Source organism: Equus quagga, chromosome 4 (assembly GCF_021613505.1).
Source record: "Equus quagga isolate Etosha38 chromosome 4, UCLA_HA_Equagga_1.0, whole genome shotgun sequence".
Lineage (NCBI taxonomy): Eukaryota > Metazoa > Chordata > Mammalia > Perissodactyla > Equidae > Equus > Equus quagga.
Genome location: NC_060270.1, coordinates 20,917,405 through 20,943,670, shown reverse-complemented (window position 1 = coordinate 20,943,670; position 26,266 = coordinate 20,917,405). Strand labels below are relative to the sequence as shown.

Genomic DNA, 26,266 nt, shown 5'->3' with positions numbered 1-26,266 from the left:
GGTGAACTCTCAGCCAGTCTAACCTCAGAAGCCAGCCTCACACCTCTGGCCTTCTGCTCCTCTCCGACTCCAGCTGTTATCAGCCACTTCCCCATGTGGGAAGAGTTATGATAACTGATCATCATTTGATCTTCTTTTTTTATTTAACATACATGAGAATTACCTTCTGACACCTATTTCTCTTGAGAATATTTTGTATCCTTGAAAAGGACTGGGTTTAGATTTGATCTGATTTCATTTCTTTTGCTTGTTTGTGTGTGTGTGTGTGTGTGGTGTGATGTTTGAAACATAAAAATAAAGGCAACATAAGTCAGATCTAGGGAAATTAACACTGTTAAATTAGGTTTGTCTTTAACCCAAACTATCCTAAGAATAAACAGACAGCAATACCGAATTTAGCATTTCAAATGGAAAAGTTTCAAACTTACATTGGAGCCCATTTCCAAGGTTGGAGTTGGGAGCCGAGGTTGGGGAATTAGCTTTCTTTGAAGAAAGCGCGGAGGTTTCTTTGGTTCAAGAACCTTATTCTTCTTCTCCAACAGTACCTGCAATAACACCAACTAGTGTCATTCCATACCTTTGTATTTTCTTCCACTACCAGATTTAGGCCACAGACCTGACTATCAATCAGAAATAATTTTCTCAGGGCCGGCCCCGTGGCTGAGTGGTTAAGTTCGAGCGCTCCACTTCCGAGGCCTAGGGTTTCACAGGTTCGGATCCTGGGCACGGATGGGGTACCACTCGTCAGGCCACGCTGAGGCGGTGTCCCAAGTGCCACAACTAGAAGGACCCACAACTAAAATATACAACTATGTACTGGGGAGATTTGGGAAGAAAAAGCAGAAAACAAACAAAAAGATTGGCAACAGTTGTTAGCTCAGGTGCCAATCTTTAAGAAAAAAAATGAAAGAAAAATCTTCTTTATGGCTATGCTAGGACAGTTTGAGAAAGGCCAAACCAGGGTGCTCGTATCTCTCAAGGGATGCTGTGATGTTCCTAAGGAGAAGTTAACCACTGAATATGCACAGCACACGTTCCAGGCGTATCCATTTTAATCAAAAGATTTTGAGGATTTTAAAATGAAAAGTTTTCAAAAGGTTCTGTCACGTGTGTCTGCAAGCAAACCCCAAACTCTTATTCTTCCACATGAGCTAAAAATTCTGAACAACATATTAGCAAACCAAATCCAACAATGTACAATCATGCACCACATAATGATGTTTTGGTCAACTACGGACCACATAGACGACAGTGGTCCCATAAGGTTAGTACCACATAGCCTAGGTGTGTAGTAGGCTATACCATCTGGGTTTGCGTTAAGTACACTCGCTGATGTTTGCACAATGACAAAATGGCCTCACAACGCATTTCTCAGAACGTATCCCTGTTGTTAAGTGATGCATGACTGTATTAAAAATAATACACCTTGACCACATTAGGTTCATGCCAGGTATGTAAGGATACCTGTGAAAAATTATAAATGTTCCTTACCACAATAATAATTTTAAAAAGAAAAAATATATAATTACCTCAATAGATACAACAAAACATTTGATAAAATTCAACATAAATATATGATTAAAAGCTTCAGTAAATCAGAAATAGAAGGGAATTTCCATAACCTAATAAAGAGTGTATAAAAAAAAATCTTACAGACAGTGACAGAATGATGAACATAGACTTCAGAATGGGTAGATGGAGACAAAGGGATGAGGCGGGAAAGAACCACATAGATATACATAATTATTGTCAAAGTCCTAATTTTTATCTTGAGTATGGACTCTCATGGATTCTTATTCTAATACTAAAACCAACTGAACAAACATGCATGGACCAGTGATGAGAGTATGTCATAAACCAGTGAGTCTCAAAGTGTGGCTCCTGTGGCATCAGCATCACCTGGAAACGTAAAAAATACAAATACTCCAGTCCCACCCCAGACCTACTGAATCAGGAAGTGGGAATGGGGCCCAGCAACAGGCATTTTAACAAGCCGTCCGTGTGATTCTGATGCACGCTAAAGATTGAACACCACTATCAACAATCATGAATTCTAAAGTATCCAAGTCTACACCTATAGTCCAATTCACAACAGAGAAAACCAGCTGGGGGTTGCTGTGTAGTTGGTTTGTGGGGATGACCATGTAACTGTCTCATTTAGTTGAGTTTTAAACTAAATGAGAAAGTGGTTGAACATGACTCTCTTTCTTCCTGATGCTCTGTTAACAAATCTAAAAGGGAGAAAATGAGGCCTATTACACTATTAAAAGCAATAGTAATTCCTAACACTAGAAATGTGCTACTCCTCAATGTAGTGTCAGATTTTAGTATGTAGACCCAAAGTCAGAAACAGTTTTAGAAAGTAACATGACTTCTGCAAATGGGCAGAATAACCTACAAAAGGTTTTCCTACAGTTTGAAATGAGACAAAAAACCACATTGGTTCCGCACAGCACAGGCAAGGAGTTATGTGGTGAGAACTGCTGGACACTGCTGCTCAAGACACCGTGCAATTTCTGAGGTGGAGCTTTTCTCTGCAAAGTTCTCACTAGAAGCATCTTGTCGTCCAGATAAGGATTATACCTGATGAACTTCTGCCAGCTCATGGTCCATCCTTGCTGCCCTCTTTAGAAAGCCAGCTTTGGTGGTAGTGACTTTGGGTTTTGGAGGTCTGATGCGGGGTTGAGTCACAAAATCCGGGAGACATGACTCAAGTTCGACTAATCCTATGGGAAGGAAGTACATGTTTTTAGCATCTGGCGCTTAAATTTAGCATTTTGAAAGCATATTGTTGATTTTAGTAGCTGTTTGCCAAGTGGTTTCATTTGGAATTATTGATAAGGTGTATCTCATATAATTGAATTGTCCCCAAAATGTAAGGCAGATTTCTGTATAATTAACTCATGTTCTCAGTGACTTAGACTATAAAATGAGAAATGCATTCTAAAATGAAAACGCTGCCCTACAAAAAGGTAATAAATTCCACAATAATAACCAATAGAAAATTAACGATCATATGATACATGGCACCACCATTCCAAAGTGAATGTACACCGACATAGCATATCTTGCTCTGGAGATGGTCCACACGTTCAACAGTGTGACCATCGACTCATGATCTTGGCCATGTGATGTTTCAACTTGTCAACTGAAATTTAAATAATTTAAATAAGCCTCTCAGACTTTATAACAGGTATAGCCCCGCCCATAAACTCATCCACTGCTTATCCATCCTGTTGCCCACTAGTCTTCTGACATTTCTTCTTAAAGGGCTGACTTCATTATATATTTCTTGTTTGCTTCATAATGTTGGTATAAAAGCTTTTTCTATTTCGTTTTTGCATAACTTTGATTATTAGTGATATTAAACATGTTTAAATGTTTAGGAGCTAATTGAGTTTACTCCTTGATGAATTTTTGTATAGTGTATCCATTTATTTGGGTGTTCATAGTTTTTGTTGGTTTGTACGAACTGACTAATAATATTAAATGTATTTATTGCTATTTCTTACTCATTTTTATTTGTTGTTTAGCTTTTAATCTAAATTAAATTGCTATATTTTATATATTTAATTTACATTTCTAAGATAACCCTCTTATACTAGATTTGCAGTTATTTAAATTACTTACCTTCATAGGTGTTGAGATAGAGGTTTTTTACTACAAAGTCCTCTGAGTTGTTGTCTGGGAAACGACCAAGGCGTGACAGAGGTCCATAGACCTGTGATGCATAATCAGAATAATCCTTGATGATATTTCTTCTCTCCAACTTTCCTTCTATATTCTTTCCCTTTCCCATAAGTTTTCTGATGGCTAAAACAAAACATACCTCCATGACTATCTCCAAAATATTGTTCTGAATGATCCAAATGCAGAATAGTAAACCAGTTCTAGTTTTATTCACAGGGAAGTTACTGAACTGAATGAGTTTCATGATGACCACTCACTGTAGCCAGAATGTGACACTAAAATCAGAGGGCATCTGCACAGCCCAGATTATGATGAGACAGGTGGGAGTGACAAGCTGAATCAGCTAGTGTCCTTAACTAGTACTCATCAAAAATCTTTTATAACTGCATTCCAAGTTCTGGGCCAAGAAGAGGTATTCGATAAAAGTTTGTTAAATGAATGAAAGAAACTCAAAGTAACTGAAAAATATATGTTCAGTGGAGACTAGGAGAGTTATTCTCTCCGGGAGAATAATTAAAAGGGAGGGAAGAAAGAGGTAAAGGGGCACATGTGTATGGTGACAGATGGCAACTAGACTTTTGGTGGTGAACATGATGTAGTCTATGCAGAAGTCAAAATATAATGATGTACACCTGAAACATATATAATGTTATAAACCAATGTTACTCAATTTAAAACAATAAGTTATAGGAAAAAACACGTATATAAAGAAGAAATGAATGATCTCTTAAAAAAGAAAAAAAAGAGAAAGAGAAGGCAAGAGGTTCTTCGATCATCTCTGTCCATCTTGGCTAACACTGAAATAAAGCAGAATGGATCCCAGCTTGCAGCCTTCAGAACTGTCTGGCAGTCTGAGGGAAAGAGCTCAGGGGTGCCCGTCAGGAGTCTGCTCATCAAGGAGGCATGCTCCTGCCTCCTCCTGCTCCTCCTCCGTTCCTGTCACAGCCCATCCCCTTCGGAAGGCTCTGCACTATGCCACCCAATGGCTGTAAGACCACATCGCGATCGTGAAGTCACACTGCTAGGGGTGCACGTGCCCCTGCATGTGCCCCTGCTGCCTGATGGATGTTGTTTATGTTTGATCCTCAGCACTTTTGTGTGTGACTTGGGGTTTTAGAAGTAAACAAAAACAGTTTGCATTTTTATTATTTATCTACAAAAGATAGTCAGCCCATCATTAGTTATGTCAAATACTGAAAAGGAAAAATGTAGACAATGTCTAAATGCATACCTAGTAGCTAGTTAACTTAGAAGTTATTTTCTCATGCACACAAAAAGTTCAGGCGCATATAACAGTGAGAACAGGTAACAGGGCCCTGACTTATCTGAGGGGTCCTGGAGGGCCTCTCTGAGGTAGTGATATTTGAGTTGTGTCTTAGCCTCAGTTCCCCCAAAGGGAGAGCCTGAGACAAAGGTGTGCCTGCGGGTAGTTTATTTGGGAGGTGATCCCAGAGGGTGGGAGTCTATGGCCATACCACCCTGAACATGCCTGATCTTGTCTGATCTTGGAAGCTAAGCAGGGTCGGGCCTGGCTAGTACTTGGATGGGAAACCAGAGGGCAGAAGAGAGGGAGGAGTAAAAAACAAAAAGTCAACCCATCATTAGTTATGTCAAGTACTGAAAAGAAAAAAATGTTGACAATATCTAAATGCATACCTAGCAGCTAGTTAAGTTAAAAGTTATTTTCTCACATCAAGAAAAAGTTAAAAGTTAAGTTCACTAAAAATAATTTTTAAGGAATTATTATTATTATTATTATTATTGGTAAGGAAGATTGGCCCTGAGCTAACATCTGTTGCCAATCTTCCTGTTTTTGCTTGAGGAAGACTGGCCCTGAGCTAACATCTGGGCCAGTCTTCCTCTATTTTGTATGTGGGATGCCACCACAGTGTGGCTTAATGAGCAGTGTGTAGGTCAGCACCCAGGTTCTGAACCTGTGAACCCCAGGTCACCAAAGTGGAGCATGCAAACTTCACCACTACACCACTGGACCAGCCCTGGAATTAATTTAATTTTTATAATTATTTTACTTTTGTTAGAAAAATAACAATTTTGAATGCTTTTTTTAAATGTGATTACATTCCTATTATGTATATAAATCACTAATTTGCACATACAATTGATACATTATAATTTTTATAAGCAAATAAATTACAGTAGTTCCCCCTTATCTGTGATTTCATTTTCCATGGTTTCGATTACTTGCAGTCAACTGTGGTCTGAAAATATTAAATGGAAAATTCCAGGAATAAACTATTCATAACTTTTTAAATTGTGTGCTGTTCTAAGTAGCATGATGAAATCTTGCACTGTCCTGCTCCTTCTCATCTGGGACATGAATCATCCCTGTGTCCAGCACATCCACGGTGTATCTGCTATTTGTCCATTAGTCACTTAGTGGCCCTCTGGGTTATCAAATCGATGGTCGTGGTATCACGGGGCTTGTGTTCAAGTCACCCTTATTTTATTTAATAATGGCCCAAAAGTGCAAGAGTAGTAACGCTGGCAATTTGGATATGCCAAAGAGAAGCCATAAAGTGCTTCCTTTAAGCGAAAAGGTGAAAGTTTGACTTAATAAGGAAAGGAAAAGAATCATATATTGAGGTTGCTAAGATCTACAGTAACTTTTATTACAGTATATTGTTATAATCATTCTGTTGTATTATTAGTTATTATTGATCTCTTTCTGTGCCTAATTCGTAAGTTAAATTTTATCATAGGTATGTCCGTACAGGAAAAAACATAGCATATATAGGGCTGAGTACCATCCGTGGTTTCAGGCGTCCACTGGGGGTCCTGGAACATATTCCCCGTGGATAAGTGGGGACTACCGTATATTAAAATTTACTCAGCAAATATAGCTATAAAGTTAAGTTAAATACTACTAAGTTAAACATTTTTTAATTTAAATTTTTATTTAAAATTTTTATTTAGTCATTCTTAATCCTCTACTGGCTCCTCTTATGTATAAAGTACAGACATAGTACATAAGCAGATATACAGCATATTGATGGTATTAAAATTTCATGGGCAGGGGGCAAGTAGAAAAAAGATATCAATGTCTCTGTTAGGAGACAATAAGGAAAAAAAGGCTGAGAAACAGGATTATCCAGGGTTCCAGCCCATGAATATGAGGAGCCGACCCCTACACACACATGCCCCAAAATGTCCACAACTCAACTACCTGTTAGAACATCATTACTTGATCTTCTTGGTGAGAAATTTCCCTCCACTCTTCTACTTTCGAAACACAACTCATCCCCCATCCCTTACCGGTTTAATAACACCAGGGCCCAAAAAGGATTATAGCATAGTTAAATCAGGTTTGGTCAAAGATCCAAAGCAAAGCCAACTCTTCCACACTCTCCACTGTGCACGCCACGCCGCTACCTGACACGTGTGCACGCTGAATTTGTGCCAGCTTTGCCTCCTTTGCTTCCTGCAGTTTAGACCACTGGGCGTTCAAGTGCTTCGTGTTCACTTCATTTTGATTCTCGTCACGCTTTTTCAACAGCTGTTTTAGAACTTCTAGGCGAATCTCCTGCAATCTTCAAATACATCACAAAACATCAAGAAGTATATGGTATCTCAAACAGGGTGTTCCGCTAGGGAGAAAGGCAACACCTGCCATAAACAGGATCTTTGGGCTGGTATCATATTCATTTATTTTCAAAAGACCACTGTGGCAAAGGGTGACAAATGAATGGGGGTTTGGAAGAGGCAACTATAGGGCCTCTATAGGAAAAAGTCTGGGTATGGTTCTGAAGGACAAGGAAGAGGGTGCCAGGTAGGGAGGTAAAAAACGGGGCTCTCTAGGCAGATAAGTCTAAATGAACAACAATTCCAGGGCGACTGGTACTGCTGGAGGGTTAAGTAAGAGGAAGAGTGAAGAGAAAATGAGGGTGTGTTATGCTATCCTACGTCGCGAATGTGAAAATGCCAGCGTCTGGCACAGGTAGGTGCTTGATCGCTGCCTTTCCCCTGACCCTCCCCTGGCTCTCCCAGCACTGTCTTGCTCATGCATATACAACTATGCACAGATGACTTCAAAAGCTGTACTTCCAGCCCAGATATTTCTGAGCCAGAATTTCTGTCTACTTGAATCTCCAGCTATCCCCTGACAACCTAAAAAAAACCCACTCGTTTTGTTCCCCCAGAAATCTACCCCTTCTCTTACACTTCTTCCCTTGTCTAATGAGTCCTCCTTTAAAAACCTTCTTGCATCCACTCCCCAGCTCACGTTTTCCTGTCATGCCTCTCCTAACTTGGACTCTAGCTGCTGCTCTAGTCTCTCCTACCCCCAGTCTTGTTCCACATAGCTATCAAGATCTTCCTTCCTAAAAGAGAGAGCTGAACAATTTACTCCTGCTTAAAAATTCATACAGTAATTCATTCAGCCGCTCATTTGTCAAATATTTATTAAGTATTTGCCATAAGCCAGGGAGGGAACAAACAATGAAGAAAGGTAAACCGCCTTCTCTGGAAGCACTGTTCTGGTGGGAGGGGCATAGAAACCAACATTTGCAATACAAGGGGATGAATACCAGACCAGGGGAGTGACAAGACTTCTGTGGGGGAAGAAGCGTGAAAGCACTCACGTCCAGCACTGTTCCCAGTTGATGGGGGAAGGAGGGGATGGTGGGGAAGGCAGGCCTGAGGACACACAAGGACTGAGATTTGCACACTGACAGGGAGAAGTCCGGCCTCAGCAGAGGGAGTGCACTATTCAAAAGGACCAGAGAGAGAGCCAGCCTGTCATACTGGTGGAGCTTCTCAAAGTGAATACACATGGGAGGGCGGGAAGGAGTGACAAGTGAATGTGGAGAGGCAGGCATTTTAAAAAATAAGCCACACACCAAAGTCACCTTTCCCTCTCGAGTTGGAAATCCTAGGTTCAGTTCTCAACTTCATCACTTCCCTCAACTTCTTCAGTCATAAAATGGACACGATAATAGCACCCATCCCATAAGGTTGTTGTGAGTGTTGAATGAGTGAATGCACACGACGTGCTAGAAGAGTAGTTCTCAAACTTGAGCATGCGTTAGATAATCTGGAGGGCTTGTTATGACCCAGATTGCTGTGCCCCACCCGGGTTCAGAAGGTCTGGGATGGGGCCTAAGAATGTGCCTTTCTAGCAAGTTCCCAGGTAATGCTGATGCTGCTGGTCTGCGGACCACGCTTTGAGAACTACTGGCTTGGAACTTGGCTCCGGTACACAGTCAGAATTCTACAAGTGTTACGTGCTCTGTGAATATCATCATCATCACCATCATCACCACCGATATTACCTTCCACCTGATTGCTCTTACCCTTCAACAGTTCCCAGCTCAAAGGCTACTCCCTCTCAGAAGTTCCTCCAAATCCCCACCCACCTCAAACTAACTGTTCTCTCGCCTGAGCTCCCCAGCACATCACCTGAGAGACCCTGCCTGAGACGTGTTGGTCTGGAGGTCTTTTGCCCCATCCCCACGCACCTCCCTGCCCATTTCCCAGCCCCCACTCCCTGCCCCAGAGGACTATAAAGAGTGTGTGAGGGCACAGCGCTTTCCTAGGCCTCCCTCTTTCCCCAGCTCACAGCACAGAGCTGGCAGATAGGAGGGACTCAAAATATGTTTATTAAAATTAACCTCAGTTTAACAAAAGTACTCATTTTCCCAGGTGATATCTTCATTCTGGTCAAATACATTTTTAACACTTTAATGTTCTTCTGACAAGAATATACCTCTACAAATCACAGCAAGAAACTTAAATTTCTGCAGACAAGATTAGATATCTGACACCTACTTTGCCCCAAACATTATTTTCTATTAAATTGCAAGCTTTTGCCAAAACATCACACAGTCTGGATTGAGGGTTAATGAGAAGGTGTTCTAAAAATACAAATATACGCTGAATTCAGAACCATGCTGGGTCCCTGACTCTCTTGGCCTCTAACTTTCCTGTGTGTAAGCACACTGTCAGGGGCCTTGGTAGCATTGCTATGAGCAATAAAGTGCTTCAGCACAGCCCGGAACAAAGGACAACCCCAACCAGCTCCCTTCGTTCCTTTCTTGCTAGGGAGTTGTAGATTTTTTGGTTCTCATCATTCCTATTCATTGCAGGGACAACCTCATTACTGAAAATACAGCAGTTAAAATGACTTAAAACTCAACCAGAAGTACCTCAGCATATTGTTCTTTATGTGCTGTAAGCTCATCTCTTAATTGAAGAAGTCCACAATTTGTCTTTTAAATAGAAAATGTCCCATTAGCGGTAGCTAGACTCCAAGGTGTCCTGATGGTGAATCCAGTACCAGGGGGATGAAGAGACAGGATCAGCTAGGAGGCTGTTTGTGGGACATGAAGAGGGCCAAGGCCTAGGGACAGTGGCACTGGGAATGAACAGAAAGGGATGGTTTGAAAGACATTTTGCAGAAATCAGTGGAATTCTATGACAGTCAAGATTAGATACCAAAGAGAAAAGGGAAGGGAAGAACCAGAGATGCCTTGAGCAATTGTTCAAATCTGGGTTCCATGCTGAACTTCACAAAGAGGGCCTCACACATTTTTATATTATTGAAGAGAAAATTATAGAGCGATTGCTCCTGAATCTCTCCGTGTTGAGGGTTGCTTTTAAACCCATGCCTTTGGGAAAATGCTTCACAGTCAAAAGTATTAGCGATACTCTCATTAGTGCAGAAGCAGTTGTCCGGGGGATCGAGAACCTACTTTTCAATCTCCTGCTCTCTGAAGGCCCACTCCTTCCTCTCCATCACGTTCATCATCCTCCTCCTCTTCTCAAACTGGGCGGTGTCACTCAGAGGGGGCAGAGTGGCCTCCCAAGCGCGCTTCTCCCGGGCACGTTCTATCATCTCCACCTCGGCTTGTCCTGCCGGGAGACCGCGACCTGGAGGGGGAAGCAAAACGCTTTAGAAACACACGGACAAACTCATGTACCTACCGGTATTTAATTTACTCCCGTTCAGTTCCTTCTCTGTTTGAATTCGAGGGTTATAACAGGATAAAATGACACTAGCAAACATCCCCAGATGTGCCTCACAGTTTGTTATCTGTGCACTGCACTGCCTCTTGTTGGTAATTCAGCCAGAAGACATTTTAGGTTGCATGTAAAATGCTAGAAAGTATTTGAAGAATATTATGGGACTGCTGAATAATCCACATTGACATGCCTTGTATTGGACAAACCTATATTTTGAAATATGAAGAAATATCAAAGTAACTTGCAAAAGGTCACTGCTGGTAACTGGTGGAATCAGGATTTGAATGTGGCGATCTGATGCTTGTCTTATGCACTAAACTATACTCCCTCTCTGATAAAAACAAATATGAAACAAAAATAAACTACACAAACAAGCTCACAGTAACATCATACTCAACAGTGAAAGGCTGAAAGTTTTTCCTTTAATACCAGGAACAAAACGAAAGTGCTCACTCTCGCCACTCCTATTTAACATAGTCCTGGAAGTCCTAGCCAGAGCAATCATGCAAGAAAAGAAATAAAAGGCATCCAAATCAGAAAGGAAGAAGTAAAACTGTCTCAGTTTGCAGATGACATGATCTTACATATAGAAAACCCTAAAGACTCTATCAAAAAACCATTATAAGGGCTGCCTCTGGTGTAGCAGTTAAGTGTGCACATTCTGCTTCGGTGGCCTGGGGTTCACCAGTTCGGATCCTGGGTGTGGACCTACACACTGCTTGTCAAGCCATGCTGTGGCAGGTGTCCCACATATAAGTAGAGGAAGATGGGCATGGATGTTAGCTCAGGGCCAGTCTTCCTCAGCAAAAAGAGGAGGATTGGCAGCAGATGTTAGCTCAGGGCTAATCTTCCTCAAAAAAACAAAACAAAAACCCATTAGAACTAATAAATGAATTCAGTAAGTTGCAGGATATAAAAATTAACATACACAAATTAGTTGTGGTTCTCAAAATAAAACAACCCACCAAATGGGAGAAAATATTTGCAAGTCATATATCTGACAAGGGGTTAATCCCCAAAATATATAAAGAACTCATACAACTCAACAACAAAAAAACAAACAACCCGATCAAAAAATGGGCAGACATTTTCTGAAAGAAGATATACAGATGACCAACAGACACGTAAAAAGATGTTCAACATCAGTAATCATTAGGGAAACGCAAATCAAAACGCAATGAGATATCACCTTACTCCTGTTAGAATGGCTATTCTAACAAACTGTTACAGCCACTATGGAAAACAGTATGGAGAGTTCTCAAAAAATTAAAAATAGAAATACCATATGACCCAGCTATCCCACTACTGGGTATTTATTCAAAGAACTTGAAATCAACAATACAAAGAGACTTATGCACCCCTATGTTCACTGCAGCATTATTCACAATAGCCAAGACGTGAAAGCAATCCAAGTGCCCATTGACTGATGATTAGATAAAGAAGATGTGGTATATATATATATATATATATATATATATGTATATATACAACGGAATACTACTCAGCCATAAAAAAGGACAAAATTGTCCCATTTGCAACAACATGGATGGACCTTGAGGGTGTTATGTTAAGTGAAATAAGGCAAACAGAGAAAGACAAACACCATATCATTTCACCCATATGTGGAAGATAAACACATGGACAAAGAGAACAGATTAGTGGTTACCAGAGAGGAAGAGGGCTAATGGGTGGGAATAAGGGAAACAGAGGCACATATATATGGTGACTGACAAATAATAATGTACAACTGAAATTTCACAATGTTATAAACTATTAGGACCTCAATAAAATAAAAAAAATTAGTTGCATGTCTATACACTAACAATGAACTATCTAAAAAAGAAATAAAGAAAATAATCCCATTTATAATAGCATCAAAAACAATAAAATACTTAGGAATAAATTTAACCAAGGAAATGAAAGACCTGTACCCTGAAAACTATAAGACATTAATGAAGGAAATTAAAGAAGACACAAGCAAACGGAAAAATATCCCATGTTCATGGACTGGAAGAATTAATATTGTTAAAATGTCCATACTACCCAAAGCCATCCATAGATTCAATGTAATTCATATCAAAATTTCAATAGTATTTTTCACAGAAATAGAAAAACAATCCTAAAATTCATATGGAACCATAAAAGATCCTAAATAGCCAAAGCAATGTTGAAAAAAAAACAAAGCTGGAGGCATCACACTTCTTGATTTCAAACCATATTACAAAAGCTATAGTAATCAGAACAGTATAGAACACATAGACCAATGGAACAGAGTCAAGAGCCCAGAAATAAATGCATGCATATACAGTGAACTAATATTTGACAAAGGAGCCAAGAATAGTCAAGGGAGAAAAGATAGTCTTTTCAATAAATGGTGCTAGGAAAACTGGATATTCACATGCAAAAGAATGGAACTGGACCTCTATCTTACACCACTCACAAAAATTAACTCAAAATGGACTAAAAACTTAAGTGTAAAACTCCTAGAAGAAAACATAGGGGGAAAACTTCTTGATATTGGTCTTGGCAATGATTTTTTTGGATATGACACCGAAAGTGCAAGCAACAAAAGCAAAAATAAACAAATGGGACTACATCAAACTAAAAAGCTTCTGCCAGCAAAGGAAACAATCAACAAGATAAAAAGGCAACCTATAGAATGGGAGAAAATATTTGCAAACCATATATCTGATATCCTAAATATACTAGGAACTCATACAACTCAATAGCAAAATCAAACAATGCGACTGAAAAGGGAGCAGAGGATCTGAATAGACCTTTTTCCAAAGAGGACATACAAACGATCAACAGGTACATGGAAAGGTGCTCGACATCACTAATCATCAGGGAACTGCAAATCAAAACCACAATGAGATATCACCTCACACCTGTTAGAATGGCTGTTACCAAAAAGACAAGAGATAACAAGTGCTGGTGAGGCTGTGGAGAAAACGGAACCCTTGTGCACTGTTGGTGGGAATGTAAATTGGTGCAGCCACTGTAGAAAACAGTAGGGAGGTTTCTGAAAAATTAAAAGTAGAACTAGCATATGATCCGGCAGTTCCACTTCTGAGTATATATCTGAAGGAAATGAAATCACTCTCTCAGAGATGTCTGCACCCCCGTGTTCATTGCAGCCTTTTTTATAGCAGCCAAGACATGGAAACAGCCTGTGTCGATGGACAGATGAATGGATAAATAAAATGTGAGGTAGATGGATCAATAGATAAATAGATAGATAGACACACATAAATATTACTCAGCCATAAAAAAGAAGGAAATCTTGTCATTTGTGACAACATAGGTAAAACTTGAGGGCATTATGCTAAATAAAATAAGTCAGACAGAAAAAGACAAATACTATAGGATCTCACTTATATCTGGACTCTAAAATCAAATTCATAGAAACAGAGAATAGACTGGTTGTTGCCAGGGGCAAGGGAGTGGGAGAAATGAGTGAAAGTGGTCAAACAGTACAAACTTTCGGTGATAAGATGAATAAGTTCTGGAGATCTAATCTTCTGGAGATCTAATGTACAGATCTATAGTTAATAACACTGTACTGTATACTTGAAGGTTGCTAAAAGAGTAGATCTTAAATGTTCTCACCACACACACACAAATGATAACTGTGTGAGATAATGGATGTGTTAACTAACCTTATTGTGGTAATCCTTTCACAATATATATGTATATCAAATCATCACGTACACCTTAAACTTAGACAATGTTATACATCAATTATGTCTCAATAAAGCTGTGAAAAAATGAACTATACATAAATAAAATATAGTACTGTTTTTTATGTAATATTTACATACATATATTTTACTATAGGTATCATTCTGCAACTTGCTTTTTTACTCACCTTTGTTTTGGGGACCTAGGCATACATATACAGAGATCTAATTTCATTTTTCCACTGTAGGACTCTACCCAATTTAAGCCACCTTCTCGAACTGACAGTTAGATTGCTTCTAATTTTTTGACTACCCATAATAATGCTGCAACAAACATCCTTGTACTGGTCTCATGATGCCCATATGTGAATTTCTCTAGGATCCTTCGAAGGATCTAGAGTCTAGCAGCTAGATCATAAAATACAATTATTTTAAATTTTTCTGGTATTGTCAAGTTTGCCTCCGGAAGTATATTTTTGCTCAAGCCTTGTGAGATTCCCCTGATCCTCTCCCACAGTCCATGCTTCCTCACTTCCTCCCACATTGCTTCTGCCTAATTTCAGTTGCTCTTTGCAGTCCTTAGAAACATTTAGTAGTTCACAGATTATTTATATATATTCACATTTTTTAGTTTCACTGAAAATGGAATTCGTGGGAGTTGTGTTGTCCTTCTTGCTTTTGTGTAATTTCTGGGAGGAGGAGAGGAACGATGCTGATTTACATAGGTATGGCTATACTGGGAATAGGGATTTGGATCAGAATTGTGTGAAGGTATGAAATATTTGAGGAAGAAATAATATGTATTCAAGCATGAGTCTTCCCGTTTATAAACATGGTGTGCCTCTCTTTTTGTCAAATCTTTGTTTATGTGCTTAAGAAACAATGTATATTTTTCTCCATAAATGCCTTGCACATGTTTTCATTAAGTGATTTCCTGGGTACATTATTTGTTGCTATTAAGAATATGATTTTTTCGGGGCTGGCCCAGTAGTGTAGTGGTTAAGTTTGCGCCCTCTGATTCGGCCGCCCAAGTTTCACTGGCCCGGATCCCAGGCTCAGACCTATGCACCTCTCATCAGCCATGCTGTGGTGGCATCCCATATACAAAATAGAGGAAGATTGGCACTGATGTTACCTCAGTGACAATCTTCCTCAAGCAAAAAGAGGAGGATTGGTAACAGATGTTAGCTCAGGGCCAATCTTCCTCACCATAATAATAAGAATATGATTTTTCAATAACATTTCTAACTAGATATTGCTCATATACAAGAAAGTCACTGATCTTTGTATCCTGACTTCATAATCAGCTACCTTGTTGAACTCAAGTTCTTAGTTCTGACAATTTGTTATTTGATTTGATTTTCTAAATGAGCACACTGTCTGCAAATCAAGATAGTTTTGCTGCTTCTTTCTAATCCTCATAGGTCATTTTTCCCCCTCTTATCTTACTACATTGACTCCATATTTCTCAACCAGAGTGCTATTACTGCATATTGGGCACACAACTGTTTGTTATATGGTGCTGCCCTATGATGTTTAGTATTCATGTCAGCCTACCCCCAAGCCCTATCCCATGTGCTAAATGCCAGGAGCACTTCCTACTGTTACTACACACAAAAATGCCACCCGGGGCCGGCCCGTGGCAAAGTGGTTAAGTTTGCACGCTCTCCTTCAGCAGCCTAGAGTTTCACCAGTTCGGATCCCGGGCATGGACCTAGCACCGCTCATCAAGCCATGCTGAGGTGGCGTCCCACATAGCACAACCAGAAGGACCTGCAACTAGAATAAACAACTATGTACTGGGGGCCTTTGGGGAGAAGAAGAAGAAGAAGAAGAAGAAGAAGAAGAAGAAAAGAACATTGGCAACAGATGTTAGCTCAGGGACAATCTTAAAAAAAAAAGGTGCCACCCATATTTCCAAATGTTCCTGGGGGCTAGGAGTCACAGCCTAGCTTAATAAGCTCTGGGCTGGGATCTTCTCTGCATTGCTAAACAATAGTGGTGATAAAGGGATAATTGTCTTTCTCTTTAAAAGGAAAGCTTCTAGAAGTTCATGTTTAGTATCATGTTTATTGAAGGCTGTGGCAGATGCCTTTAAGTTAGTAAAATTCCCTTTTTATCCAGTTTATTCAAAGTTTATATCATGATTGAGTGCTGAACGTTATCAAATAATTTTTCTGCATCTATTGAAACATTTTCCCTACATATTCTGTCAAAATGGTAAATTACATTGGTCGGTTTTCCGATATTGTACTAACCTTGAATCTACGTGATTAACCCACTTGGTTATGATAAAGTCATCTTTTTAAAATACTGCAAGATTTGATTGCTGGTATCTTATTTAGAATTTTTGCATTTTCTTCATATGCGAGATGGGCCTGTAATTTTCTTTTCTAGTACTATCCTTATTCAGTTTTCAAATCAAGGCTATACTCGCTTCATAAAATGAATAAATTAACTTCTATCCTTTCTGCTGGAAGAGTTTTCATAAAACAGAGCTTATTTGTGCCTTGACGGAGTGGTAAACTTATTTGTGAAACTGTTTAGGCCTGGTGCTCTTAAAAGGTTTAAAAAGTTTTTTGTTTTTTTTTTACCAAGTCAATTTCTATAGTTATTCTTCTATTCAGGTTTGCTATTTCTTCTTGAAACCAACTTGGTAATTTATATTTTCTCTAAAAATTGTATAATTTATCTAAGTTATAAAATACAGGGCAGAAGATATGCATAGCATTCTCTTGCAGTTCTTAAACCCTTTATAGCTATGTCCCCTTCCAATCTTAATACTCTTTATTTGCATTTTCTGTCTTTGGGCTTGATGTTTCCTGCGAGAGGTTTGTCTACATTATTCATCTCTATCCACAAAACTACTTTATGGTCCTAATGACTGTTTCTTCTGCCTTTTAAAGATCCTTGCACAAACGGCCCCAAGCCTGCTTCCAAAGTCTCCGTGGGCCTCTTCCCAGGATTCAGACTCCTGAGGGCAGACTATCTGCTGCCGTTGGTTCCCCCTGACACCCAGGTGTGGCCACGTGGTGGCTGTTTTCAGGGATGTGTGGACAGAGATTGGAAGGGCAAGGTGGGGCAATCACATGCGTGCATGTCAGGTCCCTCACGGTGCGGAGCAGACCAGCGTGGGAGGAGAGAAGGGCAGGCTACAGGCCTCTCCCCTTGCTGCACGTTCCAGCATCCCAAGAAGCCTAAGAATTCTAAATTTCAACTTGTCCTTTCAACTTGTTATAAAGATATATTTGTAAAAATTACAGAATGTATTTAACTTAACAGATGTTAGCTTGATTTATCATTTTTAAACGTCTTTACATATGGTATGTGGGCCTTTGAATCCCAACCCAGGGCCGCCCAAATGAGGGGGTAGGCCTGACTCACAGGGGTTTTTATTGACACTTCCATCTCAGTGCTGCCAGGGGCAGGGCTCCAGATTAGGCTTTTTGACTAGTGAAGCATTTCTGAGCCCCTCCTAGATCTTTTTCTTTAGAGGGCCTGGCTCTGGTAACTTCTGCAGCTCAATGCCCATATCACACGAACAGGCAAAAAGCCCGAGGCCCCAGGCGGGAGCGCCTGACTCAGTTCTGGCTATAATCTTTGACTGGCAGGTGCGGGGCTTCAATCCCACCTGTGGGCGGGAGAAAAGTCTCTGTGTCCTCCAGATCAGGCAGGTGAATCGGATCTGGCTCCCCGCCATTCAAGGGCTCTGCTTAAGATCCTAGGTTCCCAGCCATTTCTTTCTTTTAGGAAGAAGGCTCCACTTCTAGACTATGGAAATTTTCTTCCTCGTTTTTAAGTGTAGCGATGTGTTTGTTAATTTTTATAATATATTTTTTATGTGTTCAGAGCAGAAGGGAAAAGTTTCAGCACGTTGTCAATCTGTCATCTAGGCCTGAAAGTAGAGCCTCTGCTTTGAAGTGTGGGGGTCAAGATGCTGAACCTGGATTCGCACAGTGAGCCAGGAGACCTGAATGAAACCAGAGTGCAGACATGAACATCTTCACTGCCCGTGACGCTGGCCTGATCACAGCTATCCACTGCAGTGGGGAAACAAAAGTGATCTCATTTTAACAAAAATCACTACATGTATCAACGATCTCCACGACTTTGGAGGAGTCAGTTAGCTTCTCTGGTTCTCAGTTTCCCAGTTACAACCAAGTGAGTTCGAAAATCTAATGTCTAATAATTTCTAAAGACCTCTGCTCTTAACGATTTTTATAGTTTCACATCATATAGGCCTAGGCCAGGTTTTATTGCATTCTAAGAGTGAAATTCTGAGCCTAAAAGATATTAGCATTTCAGAGATAATATCAAAATAAATCATGCAATAAGGTATGTAATAGAGATTTGATCATTTGCAAGATATTTTGGCAAAATAAGATATTATTACATATGTTGGAATACACATTCAGTATTCCACACTCAGAAAAGGTTTATATGGAAAGGAGTATGGGTTGCTCAATGAAAAGGAGCTGATTCACTGGGAGAAACAGTGAGAGGAAGGAGGCCAACGGCCAGCAAAGCAACAAAACTGAGCTGAAATATAACTTCAGCTTCAGGGACAGAGCACAATAAGCCTCCTTACAGTGAAAAGGGCGTATCTCTCTTTGAACAAAACTATTATAAAAAGTAAGAGTCTGTGAAGCAGACCTATTGAGCAAGACACTTAAAATAGCAACACTTTAAACCACAGTTGCTTGTGTGCGTCATTTCCAGGAACTCAATAGCATGCCTGGTTATCAGACTGTCATCTGCAAATATTCAAGGGAATTACCGACTCACCCCAAGTAAGAGTGGCCAGGGTCAGGAGCTCAGGGATCGAGTCCTGACATACCACGTACTCTGGGGAATACGGATCCGTCTGAACTTCGGCATCCCGATAAGCTGTCTGAGTGCCCACAGTGCACTTTGAAGGGCTGGGCGGGTAATCAGGAGAAGCAGGAGGAAAAGTATATGCCTCTATCCTAAGAGGGAAAATTATTTTAGAAATTAAAACTTGATATGATCACTTAGGATACTATATAATCAAGTAGCAATAAATCCTTGAGCTTCACGAAGTCCATTCCCCCTTTAAACACCGACATGCACAAAGCTATGAATCCAGTGTAACCAGGATTCCATCCAATAATCCTGACAGCATTGCCTTGTTATTCCCACCTCTGGCAAGAAACTGAAGGGGTATGGAAACCTGGGTGTACTCACGAAAGGGCCTATTTACCTGCGTATCAGGGGCAGGGTTCTAGTATGACCTATAAAAGGTAGATTCTAGGATGTCATACAGTTACTTTTGAACCTGTTCGGAATTGGTACATTCCCTGGTTTCTTTCTTCTCTGCTTTTAGTTGCACACTCACCTTTAGCTATTTCCCTCCAGAAATGCAGGAGTTGAGAAAAAAAAAAGACACGCTTTCTGATTTAAAAAAACCAGGCCTCTTTCTGGATTGTGATTCAATCACAAATACTGGGATCACTTGGTTAACCATGTGGAAAAGCTACGTCATCCCTTGAATAGAAATTAATTCCAGATATTTAAAAATATTTAAGGTAGAAATTAGGCTATAAAAGTACCAATAGGAAGCATAAGTAAGTGTTTGTATCATCTTTGAGTGAAAGTCTTTAAGCACGGCCCAAAAGCCAGAAACTATAAAAGGAAATGATCAACAGAATTGAGGTTAAGTTGAAATTTTTATATCTCAAAATATCATAAGCAAAATGGAAATGGCAAACTTGGAAATAGGCTTTACAATGTACATAATAAAAAGTTAAACAGCCTTTCCATAGAAAAAGCCCTTGTAAATTAGTAAGACAGTTGAATTCCCACAGAATTGGGTAAAGGACAATTCATGAAACAAAAAGTAAAACTTCTAACAAACATGAAAAGACAATGAACAGAATTAGTAATCAAAGAAAAGTAAAAAAGCAAAATTTTATTTTATTACATGTCACATAAGCAAAGATTTAAAAGATTCAAAGTACCCAGCACTGAGGAAGTTGTGAAGAAATAGCCATTCTCATAAACTGTGGATGGAAATACAGATAGGTACAACCTAACTGACAGGTGATTTATCAATACATATCAAACCCTTAAAATATTCTTTTGCCCCAACAATTGTACTCCTAGCAATTTACTCTAGGAAATAATTGGACAAGTGTATAAAGACATATGCAAACATGTTCATAAATCTCATAAGAGTAAAAAATTACAAACTTTTTTAATGGCCAATTTTATTTCTAAAAATAGCTACACCTGAGGTCATTAGGCATCAACCTTGGACCCATTATTTTCTTCTTTGTTTTCTTCATTCTAGCTATTTTTAAGTACAGAAAAAAATTTTAATTAATTCACTTAAACATATGCCTACCTTTATACATAATTTTTGTAACAATAAAGATAATAGCACATATACTTTAAATTTTTAGTACAATTTTTTTCTTTTACTTTTGAATTTGCTTCCCTCCAATGGTTTTTTTCTCCCTATCCACTAATAGCAGTATCCTCTATGTAGACAGAGATCTAGAGTATACCTCAGATATATTCTTGAACTAAATCTTCCTATATTTTTCTCCACTGTCATATATGTGCATGTAAATATACACATATACAGTGTCATTTTATTGTTTTACCAAATGGAATATTATAAGTACATTTTTGCATCTTGCTTTTTGACTGAACAATACCTCATGGAAATACTTCCCAATCTACTTGTGTGGGTCTTTTCAAATAAAAAATTACAAACTTAAATGATCACCATCAATAGAAGAATTGTTTTAAAAATGGCACACCCATAATGGAATTTACGCAGCTATTTAAAGAAACAACGTAAGCTATATTTATGAACATACAAAAATATCCATGATTCAATGCAAATTGAAAAAAAGGACACTGTGAAGCAGTATGTATAGTAAGAGTTCATTTTTATGTCTTTAAAAACTGTGCTTTATGCATAGAAAAATGCCTAGATGGATATGCAATAAAATAATAACAGCAATGATTTCTGGATAGTAGGATTACAGAGAGAATCTCCTTAAGCTTATAGTCTTCCGACTTTTCTAACTTTAACTTTCTAAGTTTAGTTATATTTTAGTTAACTAAAATTCTAACTGCTTTTCTAACCTTATTTTACCTAGACATGTATTACTTTTAAAATAAGAAGAAAATAGATAGCCACTTCTATTTAAAATAAAACACTTTTTCTAGTTAGAGGAAGAACTGGTTAAATTATATAAATAATAAATAACTAAAGATAATGGCAAAAAAGAAAAATATTTCCATTTTGAAAAACAGTCAACGGCAATGGGAGGTACTTATATACGAGCATAACATATATAGCTTAGCTCTAAAGAAAGTGGATTTCAAGCCAGTTAAAAGAAGCACCTATTTGGAGGTTCAACTTGGGATGGAAGAGTACTTAAATTGTTTTTAATGATGAACTTCAGCAGTTGCTATGAATTTCTGACATATGTAGACAATATAGGTATATACGGTTTCTTACATTTTCGGCAGAAATTACTCTATTGTAAATATTCTAGTTGAGAAAATAACTTCAAATCAGCTTTATATCATGCAAGATCATATGAAATTTTATTATAACACCATTAGCTTGAATCAAGAGAATACTGTTTTCCAAATTAAATAATTACAAATTTGATCCATCTGATCAAATGTGCTAAGATTATGATCAAGCCTTCTGACTAAGCTTTCTGATGACAGCATCCTTCCAGGGGTCAGAGGAGAGGATGCAAAGGAGGAATGCTACTTTGAGAAAACTCCTCTAGTAACTTAATGCAACTTCTTTCCTAACTCACTTTTTATTTTCTCCAGCCTATTCTTTTTTTCTCCATTTCAAGTGGTCTTAGGGGAGAGTAAAATGTGAGTAAGAAAGCGCAATGATCTCTTTGCACCTCCTCCCCAGCCTCGATCAGGATCCAAAAGCAGCAAGACCCCACATCTGCTCAGGCGCACGTACTCTGGCTTTGGTATCCTTACAGCGGCTGCTGCTGCTCCACCCGCCCTCTCCAGGCCCTTCCTCCTCCACGTTGCCTGGGCGCCAGGGGCGTGGACTGTCGGCCTCACTTACAGTCTTCTAGAGTTTCCCTTCCGGCCCCAGTAAAGCTACACACAAAGAGGAGCTTCACAAAGACAGCAGATCCTGTTCTGTTCTATGAACTCCAGTGAATTTTTTCTTTCAAGACAATTTTCTTTTAGAGCGGTTTTAGGTTCCCAGCAAAACTGAGAGGAAGGTACAGAGATTTCCCATATCCTCCCTTCCCCCACATATGCATAGCCTCCCCCACATCAACATCCCCCACCAGAACGGGACATTTGTTACAATGAATGAACCTACATTGTCACATCATTATCACCCAAAGTCCATAGCTTACCTTAGGATTCACTCTTGGTGTTGTACATTCTATGGATTTGGACAAATCCATATATAGAGAGATATATATATTCATCTACCTATATGATATTCATATATATCTATATATATGTATATACATGTATAATGACATATATCCACCATTATAGTATCATATGGAGTATTTTCATTACCCTAAAAACCTTCTGTGCTCCTCCTATTCATCCTCCCCTCACCCCCTCAACCCCTGGCAACCAATGATCTTTTTATAATCTCCATAGTTTTGCCTTTTCCAGAATGTCGTATAGTTGGAATCATACAATAGGTAGCTTTTTTAGAATTGGCTTCTTTCACTTAGTAATATGCATTTAAGGTTCGTTTATGTCTTTTCATGACTTGATAGCTCATTTCTTTCTGGCATTGAATCATATTCCATTGTCTGGATGTTCCATAGTTTCTTTATCTGTTGACCTACTGAGGGACAGCTCAATTGCTTTCAAGTTTTAGCATTTACGAATAAAGCTGCTATAAACAACTGTGTGCAGCTTTGTGTGTGGACATAAGTTTTCAATCCCTTTGGGTACACACCAAGGAGCCCAAATGCTGGATTATATGGTAAGAGTATGCCTAGTTTTGTAAGAAACCACCAAATTTTCTTCCAAAGTGGCTGTACCATTTTACATTCCCACAAGCAATGAATGAGAGTTCCTCTTGCTCCGCATTTGGTGGTGTTAGTGTTCTGGATTTTGGCCATTGTAATAGGTAGGTGTGTAGTGGTATCTCGTTGTTGTTTTAATTTGAGTTTCCCTGACAACATATGATGTGGAGCATCTTTTCATATACTTCTTTGCCATCTGTATATCTTCTCTGGTGAGGTGTCTGTTAAGGTCTGTGGCCCTTGCAAAAATTAGGTTGTTTGTTTTCTTATTGTTGAGTTTTAAAGTTCTTTACATATTTTGAATAACAGTCCTTTATCAGATACAGTCGTCCTTCGGTATCCACGGGGGATTGGTTCCAGGACCCCTCAGAGATACCAAAATCTGAGAATGCTTAAGTCCCTTGTATAAAATGGTGTAAGATTTGCATATGACTATGCACATCCTCCTGTATACTTTAAATCATCTCTAGATTACTTATAATACTTAATACAATGTAATTACAATGTAAATAGTTGTTATACTGTATTGTTATACACAGCACTAAACATTATTGTTTAGCGAATAATGACAAGAAAAGAAAAGTCTGTACGTGTTCAGTACAGATGCAACCAGTGTGGGCCTTTCGATCCCCAGTTGGTTGAATCCATGGATGCAGAACCTGCGCATGTGGAGGGCTGACTGTATGTCTTTTGCAAATGTTTTCTCCCAGCCTGTAATTTATCTTCTCATTCCATTGACATTGTCTTTTGCAGAGCAGAAGTTTTTAATTTTAATGAAGTCCAGATTACCCATTATTTCTTTAATGAATCATGCCTTTATGTTGTATCTAAAATTTCATTGTCATACCCAAGGTAATCTAGGTTTTCTCCTATGTTATCTTCTAAGAGTTTTATAGTTTTGCATCCTACATTGAGGTCTGTGATCCATTTTGAGTTAATTTTTTTGAAGGGGGTAATGTCTGTGCCTAGATTCTTTTTTTTTTTTTTTTGCATATGAATAATCAGTTATTCCAGCACCATTTGTTGAAAAGATTATCTTTGCTTCATTGTATTGCCTTTGTTTTTCTGTCAAAGATCAGTTGATTATATTTATGTGGGTCTATTTCTGGCCTCTCTATTCTATTTCATTGACCTATTTGTCTATTCTTTCCCCACTACCACACTTTCTTGATTACTACAGCTTTATGGTAGGTCTTGGAGTAAGATAGTGTCAGTCCTCCAACTTTGTTCTTCTCCTTCAACATTACGTTGGCTATTCTGAGTCTTTTGCTTTTTCATTTAAACTTTAGAATCAATTTGTCGATATTCAAAAAACTTGTGGGATTTTGATTGACATTACATTGAATCTAAAGATCAAAATGGGAAGAACTGACATCTTGACATTTTGAGCTTTCCTGTCCATGAACATGGAACATCTCTCCATTCATTTAGTTCTTCTTTAATTTCTTTCATCAGTGTTTTGTAGTTTTCCTCATATAGATCTTGTACATATTTTGTTAGATTTCTATCTAAGTATTTCAAGTTTTTGATGCTAATGTAAATGGTATTGTGTTTTTAATTTCAAATTCCACTTGTTAATTGCTGGTATATAGGAAAGCAGTTCGCTTTTGTATATTAACCTTGTATACCGCAACCTTGCTATAATCACTTATTAGCTCCGGGGGGGGGGGGGGGGGGGGCAGGGTTGGGTCAATTCTTTCTGATTTTCTACATAGATAAACATGTCATCTGCTAATGAAGACAGTTTTATTTCTTCCTTCACAATATGTATACCTTTCATTTCCTTATCTTGTCTTATTGCATTAGCTAGGACTTTCAGTATGAAGCTGAAAAGGAGTGGTGACAGGGGATACACATGCCTTGTTCCTGATCCTAGTGGCAAAGCTCTGAGTTTCTCACCATTAAGTATAAAGCCAGCTGTAGGGTTTTTGGTAGATATTCTTTATCAAACTGAGAAAGTTCAGCTATGTTCCTAGTTTACTGAGAGTTTTTATCATGAATAGATATTGGATATTGTCAAATGCTTTTTATGCTTCTACTTACATAATCATATGGTTTTTCTTTTTTAGCTGGTGATATGATGGATTAAATTGATTGATTTTTGAATGGTGAACCAGCTTTGCATACCTGGGATAAGTCCTACTTAGTCATGGTGTATAACTTTTTTTTATACATTATCGGATTTGATTTGCTAATATTTTGTGGAGGATTTTCATGCCTATGTTCATGAGAGATATTGGTCTGTAGTTTACTTTTCTTTTGATGTCTTTGTCTGGTTTTGGTACTAGGGTACTGCTGGCATCATAGAATGAGTTAGGAAGTATTCCCTCTGCTTCTATTATCTGAAAGATAAGGTAGAGAATTGGTATAAAGTCTTCCTTAAATGTTTGGTAGAATTCACCAGTGAACCCATGTGGGCCTGGTGCTTTACACTGGAAGCTTATTAATTATTAATTAAATTTCTTTAATATATATAGGCCTATTCAGATTGTCTATTTCTTCTTGTGTGAATTTTGGCAAATTGTGTCTTTCAAGGAATTAGCCATTTTCATCTAGGTTATCAAATTTGTAGTCATAGAGTTATTCATAGTATTCCTTTATTATCTTTTGACTGTCCATAAGATCTGTAGTAATGTCCTCTCTTTCATTTCTGATATTAGTAATTTGTGTCCTCTCTTTTTTTCTTAGTTAGCCTGGCTAGAGGTTTATCAATTTTAGTGCTCTTTTCAAAGAAACAGCTTTTGATTTCATTGATTTTCTCTATTATTTCCTGTTTTCAATTTCACTGATTTCTGCTCTAATGCTTATCATCTCTTTTTCTTCCACTTACTTTGGATTTAATTAGCTCTTCTTTTTCAAGTTTCACAAAGTAGAAGCTCAGACAGTTGATTTCAAATC

General features: G+C 38.6%; 1 protein-coding gene across 10 annotated transcripts in view; it reads right to left on the bottom strand.

The window, feature by feature from the left end:
• The window catches only part of CFAP91 (cilia and flagella associated protein 91), a 62,824-nt gene that overhangs the window by 23,582 nt on the left and 12,976 nt on the right, over window positions 1–26,266 (bottom strand). For all 10 annotated transcript variants that reach the window (XM_046659123.1, XM_046659121.1, XM_046659114.1 and 7 more), the window contains 6 exons: window positions 19,134–19,315; window positions 10,398–10,575; window positions 7,081–7,238; window positions 3,631–3,813; window positions 2,584–2,726; window positions 429–545 (listed from right to left, as the gene is read on the bottom strand). In XM_046659123.1, coding sequence (XP_046515079.1) covers window positions 429–545; window positions 2,584–2,726; window positions 3,631–3,813; window positions 7,081–7,238; window positions 10,398–10,575; window positions 19,134–19,315 — 961 coding nt within the window. The remainder of the gene's footprint in view (window positions 1–428; window positions 546–2,583; window positions 2,727–3,630; window positions 3,814–7,080; window positions 7,239–10,397; window positions 10,576–19,133; window positions 19,316–26,266) is intronic.